Source organism: Herpailurus yagouaroundi, unplaced genomic scaffold (genome assembly GCF_014898765.1).
Source record: "Herpailurus yagouaroundi ecotype Mexico unplaced genomic scaffold, PumYag 308, whole genome shotgun sequence".
Taxonomy (NCBI): Eukaryota; Metazoa; Chordata; class Mammalia; order Carnivora; family Felidae; genus Herpailurus; species Herpailurus yagouaroundi.
In genome coordinates this window covers 3,822,704-3,837,503 of record NW_024412525.1, presented here as the reverse complement: position 1 = coordinate 3,837,503, position 14,800 = coordinate 3,822,704, and the positions used below count along the sequence as shown (strand labels likewise).

The following is a 14,800-nucleotide window of genomic DNA, read 5'->3' as shown; positions in this document are numbered from 1 at the left end:
AATATTCTTTAACTAGTAGGGGTTAGGGAGGATAGTTAAGGAAAAAAACCACACGCTAATTTAACAGTTTGGTTTGTGGTAATAATTACCCCCATAAGATTTACATGGCTTGAGGCTATTATCTGAATCTCCTGGCACCATCCAGCTAGTATCCAGCTCACACCAGCTAATTTGGGGGTCTGGGGAGGGAGGTCAAATAGCAAGGTTATCTTGTTAGGAAAGACAAAATAAAACCAAAAATCCCACCCACGAACCTCTTCTCAGAGTACACCAGCTACAGCAAGTGCTCTAACAGGACATTAGCATCTCTGCAGGGATGTAAGGCCAGGCTCCTGTAGGCACACAGAATGATAGGCAGCATAGGGCAGGCCAAGGCAGAGGCAGATCACGAAGTGCTTATAGTTCAGGAGGCTGGTTTCAACACAGAATGCATTTTTTTTTAAATGACCTTCAGCATAATAAATGCCTAACAATTCAATGAAAATATCATTACTCTTCTGCCTTTCTTGGTCTGTTTTGCAATTTACTTAGAAACACATATTCCAGGGGCGCCTGGGTGGCTCAGTTGGTTGAGCATCCGACTTCGGCTCAGGTCACGATCTCACAGTCTGTGAGTTCGAGCCCCGCGTCAGGCTCTGTGCTGACAGCTCAGAGCCTGGAGCCTGCTTCGGATTCTGTGTCTCCCTCTCTCTCTGCCCCTTCCCCGCTCATGCTCTGTCTCTCTCTGTCTCTCAAAATGAATAAACATAAAAAAAATAAAATAAAATAAAATAAAATAAAATAAAATAAAATAAATAAAAAATAAAATAAAATAAAATAAAATAAAATAAAATAAAATAAAATAAAATAAAGAAACACATATTCCAAAGACTCTTTCATATATACCTTTTAGGCTGATTACGGATAAGGTATACCACAATCAAATTTTTACTTACCCTCTTACTTTCTTATCTATGTACAATCTGCCTCTTCCCTTTTGCCACCATCTACCAGAGGGAATGAAACGGAACTTTTTAACTGTGGGACAGCAAAAAGACCTGGGTCAGAATCCTCCGCCATTTATTGGCTGCATGGCCTTGGGTAAGTCACGGATTCAGTTTTCTCAACCACAGAATGGGACCAGTATCACCTACCTTGCAGGATCATGAGAATTAGTGTTATCGTGTAAAGTTCCTAGTATAGTACCAAGGGCACAAAGTCATCATCACCACCACTATCAAGCCTCGTGCAAAAATCCAAATTGGCAAAAAAATATTTATGCAAATATCCAAAAGTGATTTTTAAAGAAAGATACACAAGTCAATCTTCTAAGATTCTGAAAACCCTGTCACCTGCTTTATTTCTGGAGGAGGGTAAAGGGAGAAGAGAAAATATTCACTTGAATTTGAGGGGGAGCTTAATGGGAAGCAATAGTAGCAACAATTTTAGGCCTCTAAGGCTCCTCTCTGATCACAAGGGAAGGCTGAAACTTCCTTGTTTGGAGATTCAAGAGTTTAATTTTTCCCTAGAGCAAGATCATCCATTTTTGCTGGGATAAAAGAATAAAGAACAACAAACTCAATAGCACCAAATGGGGTTTAACAAAGAAAATGGGGCCAGGTTTCTCCTTTCAAATGCACATTTTTTACATTAAAATATGTTTATAAATCATAGTTGTTTTTCCTCTCGATTCAATCCTTCTCCTTCCCCTACCAGGAGCCCGGGGAACTGGAAGAGCACGTGCCTTACTGACCAGATATACAATCCGGACGCCCCTTCCAAACCGGAATCTGATTACTAATGGACTGGCCCAGCTCAGGGCTGCCCTCAGCGACGAGAAGCAGTAACTATGCTCTCAGGGAGAATGGGTACTGAGGATGCCACCAGTCAAAGAGTCGAACGCTGTGCACTGGGTCCAGGATGATTTGCACGCCCTGTTCGCTGCGCAGTTTCCGGCCGCCACGGACAGGAGAGTCCTGGAACACCAGTCTCACACGATGATGCCGCATGTCCGTGCTCACATTGATAGTAAACTAGCAGAGAAAAAGCAAATTCAGTCCCCAAATCCAACAACCTTGTTTTCCTACAGCTTACCCTGAAATAAGACAGTCTAGACAAAATTTACACTGGCTGGGCCACAAAATGAAATTTCTTCATATTTAAACTCTGCTAAAGAAAGCCTCTCAAATAGCTGAGTAAATCAGGATACACACACACAGACTACCACTGAAGTCAATTTTTAAAAACTGGGTGGGAGCTATACGAAATGACTTGAAGGCATCCTGATGAGATATTTTGAGCAAGTCAAACAGATGCATGAAACATACATCTGATCACATGTTTGGTAAAATAAACCACACAATCTCTAAATATGTTTATGTATATGTTGGTCTGTACAGAACTGTAGGAGCATGAAGTACAGGGAATTTGAATATAGAACTAGGTCATTAATGTGACTTAACCTTGAGGGAGGGGAGAGGTGCCTAACAACCAACACAGCATGTATGATATAATCTCAATTATACAAAATTATTTAAGAGAGTGGACGTATGCATGTACATAATAATGGACACAATAAAGAACAACTCCCAAAAAGTTAATAGTTATAGGACAGTCAACGTCTAGGTCACCTTTCCTTTCTCGATGTATTTATGTATTATTTAAGTTCTTTCCATGAGTATGCATTATTTATTTTACCATTAAAAAAAGAATAAAACTATTTTCAGTGTGGAGGTTGGAACCCCACGCAGCTCTGAACATAAGCCTAAAGGACAGCGAAGATAAATCGCATGAACTCTCAAGTTCCCAATCCAGTCAAAATTTTTAAAAACTTGGAAAATAGGCCAGAGACATATTTGTTGTATACTAATCTAATTCTTGGCTAAGGCTTGAATAGTCACCATCACACAGGGACCGAGTGGTCACCCTACATTTTAGTATTCTATTTATGACACCACAAGCATGCCTCAAGGTCCTGACATACAGTGCTCATATATAAGCCTCCATATTATCCCTGAAAGGATGATGTTTCTCCAATATTAGCGATAACTATACAAAGATGCAAAAAAAAATGAGATAAGACATTCTCAGATATGATTAACTCCTCCATAAATCTGTTCCTAATATATAAATCTGCTTTCAGAATTTTTTTTTAAAAAAAATTATTCTTCAAAGATTTCTTCCTCGATGATTAAATTTATAAATTTCTGTCCAGCCCTCCGTATAGTGAGAGTATGTAAAAGAGCTAAGAATGACACGCTGTCCCCACTTACCAGGGTAAATATCATCCCCATGACAATTGGAATAAAGATGAAGTTGAGGGTAGTGACCTGTAGTAGGCAGCAGTCCTGGTCTGGGTTGGTATGAACATCTTCGTACTGAATGGGAGGCTGCAACCCTCCCATACACTTGCTCTTTAATCTAGGGGACTGAACAGAACTGAGAATTACTCTCATAGCTTAGAGGAAATGTTCATGGCTCTAAGACTCCACCCGTGAAAGTCCTATGGCTCAACAAAAGGATGAGATCCCTCTTCTGTCACCTCCTCTCTTTATAGACATATTGGTTTCTATACAGATCAAGGAAAACCTGCCTTTTGAAAGAAGAGGAAACACATTAGGATAAGCAATGTGGCAATGGGTATATGCTTCATTTAGGCGGGATTTCCGGCCTTCGGGCAAGAAATGGAAACTTATAGCTCTATCAGAAGCTCTCCAATGTTTGAAAGATTGCAAATTCCTTGTGACTTGTTGGACTCCAAAGAACGTCTGCTGCACAAATGGGACAGAAGCAGAAGTGGCCGTCTAATTCCAGTCACCATAAATAAAAGAGTCGTGAGTCTCAGAACTAAAGGAAATCTCGGCATTCACCTTTCTGCAGTTAATTCCGGTCTCAGCTGGAACACTGCTGAGACTGCCCTGCAGCTCCTTCCCAGAAACATCCCATGGTGGACCTTCTATCAACATCTAATGGGTATCACAGATTGAGGACCTATTATTAACATCAAATGATTAGAGCCAAAATTCTTCCTTAAAACCACGTTTAAAAAAAAAAAAAAATCAAATGGAAAAATATGATTTACTTTCATTATAAACCTATCTGTAACTCACTTACCATCAAGTGCAGGATAACTAATCGCATTTATAATGCATCTCCTCATAAGATACTAAGTAGGGGAGACAGAAGGAAGAAATGAGCCTGCTGAGGACAAGAAGTAAAGACAAGCAAAGCAGACCCTCACAGAGGCCAAGATCTCAGGTATAGTCCAAGCAAAAGGCAGAGACAGAGTAGAATACTATCTCCTCTTCTTATACATAGCCTCTTGGCAGCCCCTTTCCTCAGGGCCTCCCCACACGGCCTCAGGTGTAAAACCATACAAATCACTGTTGTTTGCAAATACATTTGCTTTGAAAAACAAAAAGTGATAGGTAAACAACCCCAGTACATTGTTATAACAAGTTTTCCCATTTTTCCCATGTTTAAAAAGTCTTCAACTATACAGAAAATGTAATAAAAGAGTGCAATAAACTCCTGTATACCCTCTATCATTAGATATTCCACTTTCTCTCCTCCCACCTCTCTCTCATGTTATGTATACACACATATACAAATCACACGCACGTTGGGGGCAGAAGGGGCAAAGGCATCTGAAAGCAGCACTGATGCACCACCTTATCCAGCATGGATGAAGACACATATAACCAGAGTGTCACCGTCATACCTAAGAAATTAACAACAATTTCCTATCATCTCATATTCACAGCATCCTCAAATTTCTTGAATTGTTCCCATGTGTCTTTTATAGCTCTTTGTACCCCGATTCAGTGCCCACTTTGCATTACACTATTGTACCATGAGGTCTCTTTCGTATAGGGTAATTCCTCCTTCCTTTTCTTCTCATGGCATTTCTGTAAGTTTTGATGTGTACTATTTGATTTTAATAAGGCAATTTTATGCCTAGTGAAATTTATTAGAACAGCATAGTGCCTGAAAAACAACAAGAAGATACGACTACATACCTGTTTCTTGAACTTAAAGTTGAATTCCCACATTGGTTCCTGTCTGTTCCCAACAATCTTTCTGCACCAGAAAAGTAAGCACTGTAAGAAAAAGAAAAATAAAGTAAACCAAAAATAAATAAATATAAGACAGAAAACGAAAAAATCAAAATAAGGTCACAAAAAATAACCAGCAAAAACCTGTTTGACAGCTCTAAAGCCAGCCACAGTCCCAATGCTGAGATTTTACTTTGGCACAGATAGAGACCCCTCCCCGCCAATTTGACACTGGTGCAACATGAAAAGACACAGTCCCAGGGTTATTCAGTAAAGAGAAGAGGGACCAGTATAAGTCAACCTCAGATGCTGTTGAGGTCAACCCCCACTGTTCTCATCTTTAAAGACAGAAACATGGTCTCTAGAGACTGGGACATTCTCTGATTCAGCAAGCCACTCCTCTATATGAAAATATAAGGGCAGCCAGTAGCCACCAGGCAAGATGATAACAAAGCCATAAGGCAGGCAGAGATGGCCGGTCCTGTAACAGGAGCAAGCCACTCAGGACCTTCTGGGAGCAGACAGCCGATGTGAAAACTACAGAGCTGGGTGAATTCAGTCTCAAGTAAGCCCCTCAGTGAAAGTCAGGCTACAGCTAGGGTTAACACAAGAAGTTAAGTACCTCCCAGGGGATAAGGGGTGGGTCGTCCGCCGTGCCAGCTGTCCTGCCCTTCAGACATGCCCTGTACGTCCTGCTGTTCCATCAAAAATAATGGGCTTGGCTTTAAGGGGCAGACACTTCTGCTGCCATCACAACGGCTCCAGTGTCCCATACAAGCTATGCTATTGAAAAGAGAGAGAGGGAGAATCAAATACGAAAAGCTGGAGTCCAGGAACGTGGGACAACTTCCTTTAGGCATGCTGCCAACTCCCTGAATGCCATGCGACTGTGGTTATACAAGTGGCAAGGCCATGCATGGGACACCTGCCACTGCAGGTCCCACATCCTCTTAAGAGATCTCTAACAACAAGGCACAAAAGAAGCAGCCAAGAGGCCTGGGCTTACTATCTGGAATAAGACCTTAGGTTTCACCACCTTGGCTTTTTATAATCTACTTTTAAAAAATTAATATAAGTGATAAGACTATGAAGCCAGAGGTATTTTCGATTTAGGCAGTAGCACTTGCATTGTGCACTGGAGCCGCTAGGATGTGTCAGGCATGAGGAGTTCGCCCAGTGCTGCTCTACTCCCAGCAAATGACTCACACCTGGCATGATGTGTAGCTTTGGGATGATCCCCACCTCCTCATACTTGGTCTGATACTATCAAATGTTTCTGGGGGAGGCAAACTGCAAGTGTGAGATGATATACCGTCCACTCATATTACTAGCGGAAGCAGCTGCTGGGTGAAATTCTACTCGCCCCGCATTCTACTCTTGCCCTAAAGCCACCAGCGAGTGTGGTATTAAATTGAGCTCAGCCCATAACCCTGATCATCTCAGTTTGCAATCCTGGAAGGAACCTCGATAATCCTGAAACCAACAGTACCCTTTCAACCAACATGTAGCAGGTAGAATAGTATCACACTGGAGCTAAACTAGGCGAGAAGAATCAGAACACCCAAAGCGCAGAAACAAAATAGAAGAGAACAGAAAGTGCTATAGAACACCAGGGCTGGGGTAGGAACAGAGTAATAAAATTTACCCACAACTCATAAGAGACAGAATGTAGACAACGGTATTAGTTGAAGGAGAAACAGGCTGAGGCATCAACTTGCCTAAGTGATCGTGTCTGTTGTACTGGTCTAGCTCGGCAAAAGTGGGTTCGCTGGGTATTTCAATATGGCGAAAAGGAGAGAAAGGACCAAAGGCTAATAGACCTATTTACAAATCAGAAGAATGCCAGATACTTGAATACAATGTATGAATAAAAACTACTGGGGAAATCCCAAGATATAAGAAATAGCCTAGGACACAGCAAGAATTTGAGAGAGCTAAAATCTACGAGCGCGAGTACCTTATACTCTCTGAAATGACCTAGCCCAGAGCTTGGCAACAGTGGGCACTTAGCATATGCTAAAGTCTGTACCAAAACCTTTTAACGAGGTCAACAAGAAACAAGAAGCCTAGACATCAAGGTCACATTCAGAAAAGAAAATTACTAAGGTGTTCGTGTTATATCTTTGCATCGTGATTTAAAGCACCTTGTAAGAATTACAGTTTACATCTACCGTTTGAGTTGTGCTCTTCCTAACCCAAACCATCAAAACCAGCTAAAGTGATCCAATGTACAATGCGTGAGAAGTAAAGAGAATAAAGAATATGCTAGAAGCACAAGAAAGCTTTAAGGTAAAGGTAAGAAAAGCCAGCCCAGCAGAGCAGGAATGTCTTAGAGAAGTGAAACCCTTGAGTCCTGAAAGCTTCCATTAGTCTCCTAGCAGCCTGGAACCTATAGCCCTAGCCCTCCCCATCAAGAAAGCTGGAGATAAGCCATATTAATAGGCCCACCATACAAGAGTCCACTAGTTAGGCGCCAACAATAATTCTCACTTACTTTGGAATTCTTTAATGTGCTGGGAGTGCTTTCTGGAATGGCTGGATTCTTGGAGATTCGAGCAGCAAATGGCTCATACATATGGTACAGAGATCGGATCACACATGCCCGGAGACAGCGCAGCTTCTCCATGGACTCTGGTCGCAGGCGCAAAGGCAGAGAGGCATCCAGCGTGTAGTGCCTGAAACATGACACATTACTCCTACCAATATGTGACCTATCTCTCCTGCTCTGGGTCCCCTAGGATTCCTACTCTCCATATGAACCTAACTGTATGATTCTACTGACCAGTAGTTAACTTGTCCCCAGTGTTCTCCCATGCACACACGTGTGTACACACACCACCACCACCACCACCACTTCTTCATTTCTTAGCTATTTTTACTTCTTTGCTATGCAAAAACCAATTCACATATATCTTGTAATCCCACAGTCCACTCATGTGTTTCATGTCTCAACGAGTTCTCTACATACTTCCACCTCAACATCTCTCCCCATAACATCCTTATTGAGAGTTTATAATCTTCGTTACATTTCTGCATCTGGTAGCAAAAGCTAGCCGTCTTACTAATTATATCATTCACTTGCTCCTCACTCTCACCTCTACAACTATACACAGGGCAACATGAGTACAAAAACTCTACGATACTTCAAGATAATTAGCAATCTAAGAAACAATGAACCCAGTTAGAAAGGTAAGCAGATAGACATCTGTAGCTTTTGAAAATTCTAGTTAAAATAAACTTATGAAGAAAAGTCAAAGACCACTCTTTGTGAGACCCAAAGCAAGACTTTTTATCGAAAGTGGATACTGGATGGGGGAGGGGGCAACCATAGGGAAGACAATTACCTGGATGAATTAATAATACCAATTTTAAATTAAAGAGTCCAAATTTTAAATCAAGGAGTCCAAAGCTAGGCTCACGCCCGGCATGGAGCAGAGAAAGTGAAAACAGTCACCAGCCAGGGAGTAGCTCCAAATCATAATCAGCAATGAAATCAGCTACAAAGACAACAGAGTGAGCTATCTGTGGTCGCACCTTCGGTACAACCTGGTCCAAAAGGCAGCAGTGCAAGTGACAGTCCAGGCATTCTTACAAATCAGGGAAAAATTCACAATGTCCTCAGGACGGATATAGGAGGCCAGCAATAGCCAAATATCCATGGGATACTCTTCTCCTCCAGCCCCGTCCAGGTCTTCTGAAACAGAAAAGAGAATATAACCTTTGACCTTCTATTACACACATACCTAAAGACCCCCAATCATTTCAATTCTCCCAGGGCTTGCACTGTTAAAAAAAGTTTTAAACAGGTCCAAGAAAGCCTGTCAGGCTCATCATTTCCTGCTTATTCTAGCTGCTAGAAACTTTTGCTTCCTGTTGCCCAAGTGACTAGGTCATATTCTTAAAAGACTTTTATTTAACAACTATTCAAACACTATTTTGAAGTTTGCCAAAGTACTTCTGCATACATTATACCATTCCACTCCAATAATTCTTCAACAGAAATAAGGAAAATATTACTGTGCCCATTTTATTAGTAATAAGACACAACCTTGGCACTAGGTTAAGGTAAACAGAACCCAGGTTTTACTCCAAATTCTAGCTTTGCACCACGAACTCTGCCTCTGGGTGGCTCAGTCGGTTGAGAATCAGATTCTTGATCTCAGGGGTGCCTGAGTGGCTCAGTCGGTTGAGCATCCAACTTCGGCTCAGGTCATGATCTCACAGTTCCCAAGTTCAAGTCCCGCATCAGGCTCTGTGCTGACAGCCTAGAGCTTGTTTCGGATTTTGTCTCCCTCTCTCTGCCCCTCTCCTGCTCATGTCCTCTCTCTCATTCTCTCTCTCGTTCTCTCTCTCTCTCTCAAAAATAAACTTTAAAAAAATGTTATTAAAAAAAAAAGATTCTTGATCTCAGCTCGGATCTTGATATCAGGGTAATGAGTTCAGGCCTCATGTTGGGCTCCACACTAGGCATGAAGCCTACTTAAAAAAACAAAACAAAATATTCTGCCCTTGATTTCCCTCACAGTCCCCATCCACTAAACATTTTCTTCAATTCAGTCATTCTAAAAAAAACAAAAAACAAAAACTGATTTTAAAATGGTATGATGAAGCCTCAAAGTGCAAACTAAATAAAACAGCAGGTAAGTTACAGCATATCTTCATCACTCAATAAATGCCTGTAGACATGTTTCTTTCCTTCCAGTTCCTCGTTTCATTGCCAGTTTGACCTATGATCCTGGCCAGGAGCATTCAGTATTCAAAGATGCCCTGTGACAACGTATCCCCACCTCCTCCTCCTTCAGACCTCATCAGGGTTCATTCTCTTAACTCTGAGGTCCATCAGATGTCTCAAGTTCAAACAAAAACTCACACTCTATAAAGATATCTGCACCTGGACAAACCCTAACCCTAACCTGTAATTCAGACCTAGTCACACAACTATCCAAAAAGAACTTTTCTTCTTTCTCTTTCCTGGGCAATACACTACCTCCCCAAAGCTGCCTCTACTTTTTTAGCTAACAGCTTCCTGCAGCTGTATGACTCAATCAGGTTGTTGCATTAGATTCTTCGTTACACGGACCAACGCCTCCAAAACAACATCCTCTTCTCTGGTTGCAATTCTTCCTTATAATTTCTGGTAACCATTTAAGGTTAAGTGTGCCATGTTTGGGCCCCACCTTCTCCCACATTAAATCTCTCCCTAAAGAAGAATGAAAAGGACTATCAGAATTTCTCCCACTGAGTCCCATAAGGAGCTTTACAAAGCAGAGTGCTGTTTAAAAATGTTCATCTTTAGGGACAAAACTTGGTAACTACTGAAGAACTGTCAGTGTTTGAAACATCATTATTAAGAAATTTCAAGATGCAGGAAATGGAATCAGTAAAAGAAAGCCTCTTGGAGATAAGCCATGAAGGACATAAAGAACTTTGATAGATATAGCTTAAGAGAAAAGTATTCCAAGTGAAATAAACAGTAAACATAAAGCCCAGAGACCTAGAAAAACAAAACACATGTGACAGCAATAAAGAGCCAAGCCTAACAAGATTCTGATACTATTAAGAAATTACTATTCACCTTTTTAGACAGGATTAATTTTGTTGTTGTTGTTAAAGAGTATTTGTCTTTTGGAGGGAACTACCAAAATATTTACAGATAATAACAGGATACCCGGAAATTGTTTCAGAATAATCCAGTGTGTGTGTTGAGGTGGGGGAGTAGTGGTTGAAACAAAAATGGCCATAAGTTGATAAGTGTTAATGCTGGGTAACAGCTATATGGGACTCATTATACTATCTTCTCTTCTTCTGTATTTGTTTCATTAAAAAGAAGCTAAAAAGAGAAGGTTAAAAAAAAAAAAAAAAAAAAAGACCAGTCTGACTAGAATGAAGGAACCTAATGAAAGTAAAGCAGAGAGAGCAGAGAACTAAAAGATGAATTATAGTTAAACCTGAAAGCCACAAATTATGTATCTGTATCCTGAATACACAAAGAATTCTCACAACTCAGTAATAAAAAGATAACCCAACTTAAAAATGGGCAAAGGATGGGGTGCCTGGGTGGCTGTTGGTTAAGCATCCACCTTCGGTTCAGGTCATGATCTCACGGTCTGTGAGTTCGAGCCCCACATCACGCTCTGTGATGACAGCTCAGAGCCTGGAGCCTGCTTCGGATTCTGTGTCTCCCTTTCTCTCTGCCCCACCCCCACTTGCGTTCTGTCTCTGTCTCTCAAAAATGAATACGTGTTAAAAAAAATTTTTTTTTTAAATGGGCAAAGGATTTGAGTAGACATTTCTCTAAAGAAGACATAGAAATGGGCAATAAGCACACATGAAAAGATGTTCAACATCATTAGCCATCAGAGAAACACAAATCTAAACCATGACATGCACCTGACATCCACTAAGATGGCTTTAATTTAAAAAGTCAGACAATAACAAGTGTTGGTGAGAATGTAGAGAAACTGGAAGTCTTTACATTACTGGTGGGAATATAAAATGGAAACTACAAAAAACACACTGGCAATTACTCAAAAAGTTAAACCAGAGTTACCATGTGATTCAGCACTTTCACTCCTACCCAACAGAAATGAAAATATACGTCCATACAAAAACTTGTACAAGAGCATTCACAGCAGCATTATTCAAAATAGCCAATAGGGGCACCTGGGTGGCTCAGTTGGTTAAGCATCCGCGACTTCAGCTCAGGTCATGATCGTGCATCCCATGGGTTCAAGCCCCGCGTCAGGCTCTGTGCTAACAGCTCAAAGCCTGGAGCCTGCCTCAGGTTCTGTGTTTCCCTCTCTCTCTACCCCTACCCTGCTCACACTCTGTGTGTCTCTCTCTCAAAAATAAACACTAAAAGAAGAAAAAAAAACTTTTTTAATGTTTTTTGAAAAAATAGCCAAATAAACTGAAGTACTGTTATATCCTACAAAATGGATAAACTTGAAAACGTGCTAAATGAAAACAGCTAGACACAAAAGACCACATATTGTATGATTCCATTTATATGAAATGTCCAGAACAGGCAAATCTATAGAGACAGAAGGTAAATCAGTGGTTGGGGGTAGGCTAGGGGGACCAGGAGGATTAGGAGGAAATGAGGAATAATGCTAAGAGGTTTGGGGTGATAGAAATGTTCTCAACTCAGATCATGTTCATGGTTGCACAACTCTGTAAACATACTAAAGCCATTGAATTGTACACATTAAAGGAGCGAATTTTATGTCAGTAAAGAGATTTTAAAAGTCTGTAAGCTGTTCTCTGGAGTGTGCCCAGAAACAAAGCAAAGCAAGATAAACCTCTAAAAGCATAGTGATGATGAGTAGGGATTTCAAGCAAAAAATTAAGGAACAAAGAAATGTGAGGAATGTCAGTATTAACTTTGGCCTTCTGGAAAACAGTGGTATCACTGACAATAACTGGCATAATTGCAAAGTGATGTCAGTCCACTAATTATTGATTGTTCCAATATATTTTAATAAATACAAATATCTGTTATCTGACTCTCAAGTACAGATCAAAGTTCTGGCACATCTGACACCAAAAATACACATATCATTTATACATTAGCTTCCCCTAACTCTAGCTGATCACTGGAACCACTTTAGCTTTAAGAATAGCTATTCTGGGTGCTACCCCAGGAAAGTCTGATTCATGAAGTCTAGAGCAAACCACCGCACGACAGTCTGGCACATTATATACTGTTAGTTTATTTTTCTTTGTTTCATTTGTGTGAGTTTTATTGGCACTAAAGTATAAAATCACATAATTTTCTATTTCCCACAGTATCTATTAGACATAAGCAGACATTAACAATTGCAGAGCACTTAAAAGTCCATAGTAATATCTAACCTCAGCTGAAATGAAACTGGTTATATACAATCCACATATTTAGGAAAACGTTTTTGGTCACATCTTTGCTTCCTCACCTGTTCAGAAATCCAGAAATGCAAAGGCTTTTTGTGTTCATGTCACCATATGGGTTTTTACCTACCAATGACATGTTCTCAATGAATGGCTAGTACAGTCGAATTTACAACTCCAGAAACCTACTGACTCTTACCAATCTCCTTTCCTCTCAAATGTAGACAAAAGTAGAAAGCGCTAGTATATTAAACCTGTCCCACTACTAAGATCCAAACCCTGGTTCTCCACTGGCTTCACCTCTTGTGCTACTGAGAAAGCGAACAGCTTCAAGTGATCATGACAGACAGGACTAAACCAAAAGCGAACAAGCCCTATACCTTTGTGCCTCTTGCTCTTTTTTTTTCTGGAGACGGTTCTCTCATGGATGCTCTCCTCCTGAGCATCCATCTCATCACTGCTGTCAATGATGTCACAGGGCTCACCAACCCCAGAAAGAGCTTCCACTGCAGGAACCTGGGAGGCTTCCAAGCCACAAAGAGATTTTACTAGAAGAAAATAAGGGGAGAATGAGATGGCAGAGTCCCATCCAGAAATACAAATGACACGACTTAGGCAGGATATCAGCATCCAAGAGGAAAAGAAAAAGGGGGGAGGGGGGAGCAATAGTGTGAGAGAGCCTGCTGAAGAAAGCCGAGAACCAAAAAGAAAGAAATTTTAGCATTTAAATACAAAAATACTGGAAAGCAAATGAGCAATCTGACTCCAAAGTTGCAGAGATTGACTCCTTAAAAGTGTCAACTTCAGACCTGAAGAAAAAGGGAATGCATTATTATTCTTCCACTATAAACCCTGTAGGATAAAAAACAAAAGGTTAATGCTATTCTCGTTTGCATAAATTCTGAGAAGCAATGAGAGAAAATGAATCCAATTTAATCCTGTTCCTAAGCTAGAGTCAGTGGGTGCCGTAAAAGCACAAGTCGCAGGGACCTGTGAGTTAAAGGCTTGTAAGAGAAGCATGAGAAAAGGAAAAGCACACTTCAAGGTTATCACACAAAGAAGCAAACTGCAGAATAACTGAGAGTACATATGAACCACAGGAAAAAGACGAATAACCAAGAAGGAGGCAGTGAAAATTACAGAAAAGTACACAAAGATATATATTTTGTTTTTGGATGCAAAAACAAATAAAATATTTCTGCTACAGAAACTGCTACTGCTCTTGGCTAATCCTCCCTTTCCCCTCCTCCGAATACATAAATGACTACTCAGGACGGCAAACACGTTTATGGGAAGATGCCCAAAGGATTCCAAGAAAAACACTGAGGCAGGATCCCAGGAAAATGAAACACCTAGTTCTGTCTTCACGGCCTGAGTCTGAAAAGACTTGTCGGCAGCCTACCTTCCTGCTGAACAGCATTGGCGACGGCTTTCTTGACCCGTCCAGACCTCACGACCGCCGGATCCGAGTTGGCATAATCCGCCACGGTCACTGAAATACAGCATCAACCCTCAAAGGAGGAGGCCTTCTCTTGTCAGCGTCCTCCCCGCCTAGACCTCCTGCTCACTGCAGGTCCCCGGCCCCAGCCGCTCTCCCATTACAGGCAAGCGAGCGCTCGCCCCGGCGCCGTCCAGCCCCCCTCCCTGCCGCCAGCAATGAGCCTTTCAACGCCCCCACCCCCTCGCCCACCTCGTCCAGAGCAGGCGTCGTGGGCCCGGAACTTGAGGCGCTTCCCTCTCTTGGGCATGGCGACCGTATCGGGGCGAGGCCGGCCTAGCGGGCCGGGACCCCGGGCCATGCCTCGGGCCGGAGAGCCGGCTCCGGGAGCCGCGAGCCAGCTCCGCCCGGCTCAGCGGCCATCCCGCACCGGAGTCCGCCGCTCTCGCGAGGACTTAGGCCA

General features: G+C 41.6%; 1 protein-coding gene across 4 annotated transcripts; it reads right to left on the bottom strand.

Annotated features, from left to right (window-relative positions):
• Positions 1-1,308: 1,308 nt before the first annotated feature.
• On the bottom strand, positions 1,309-14,790 carry TMEM183A (transmembrane protein 183A). Of its 4 annotated transcripts, none has more exons than XM_040462255.1 (8): positions 14,590-14,790; positions 14,302-14,391; positions 13,280-13,447; positions 8,568-8,727; positions 7,528-7,708; positions 4,998-5,078; positions 3,252-3,407; positions 1,309-2,012 (listed from the first exon to the last, which is right to left on the bottom strand). In XM_040462255.1, the coding sequence occupies exons 1-8, from the start codon at positions 14,696-14,698 to the stop codon at positions 1,827-1,829; spliced, it is 1,131 nt and encodes a 376-aa protein (XP_040318189.1). In that variant the 5' UTR covers positions 14,699-14,790; the 3' UTR covers positions 1,309-1,826. The 4 variants fall into 4 exon arrangements, with proteins under 4 accessions (XP_040318189.1, XP_040318190.1, XP_040318191.1 ...); XM_040462256.1 differs by having other exon boundaries at positions 8,568-8,724; XM_040462257.1 differs by lacking the exon at positions 13,280-13,447.
• Positions 14,791-14,800: the final 10 nt, after the last annotated feature.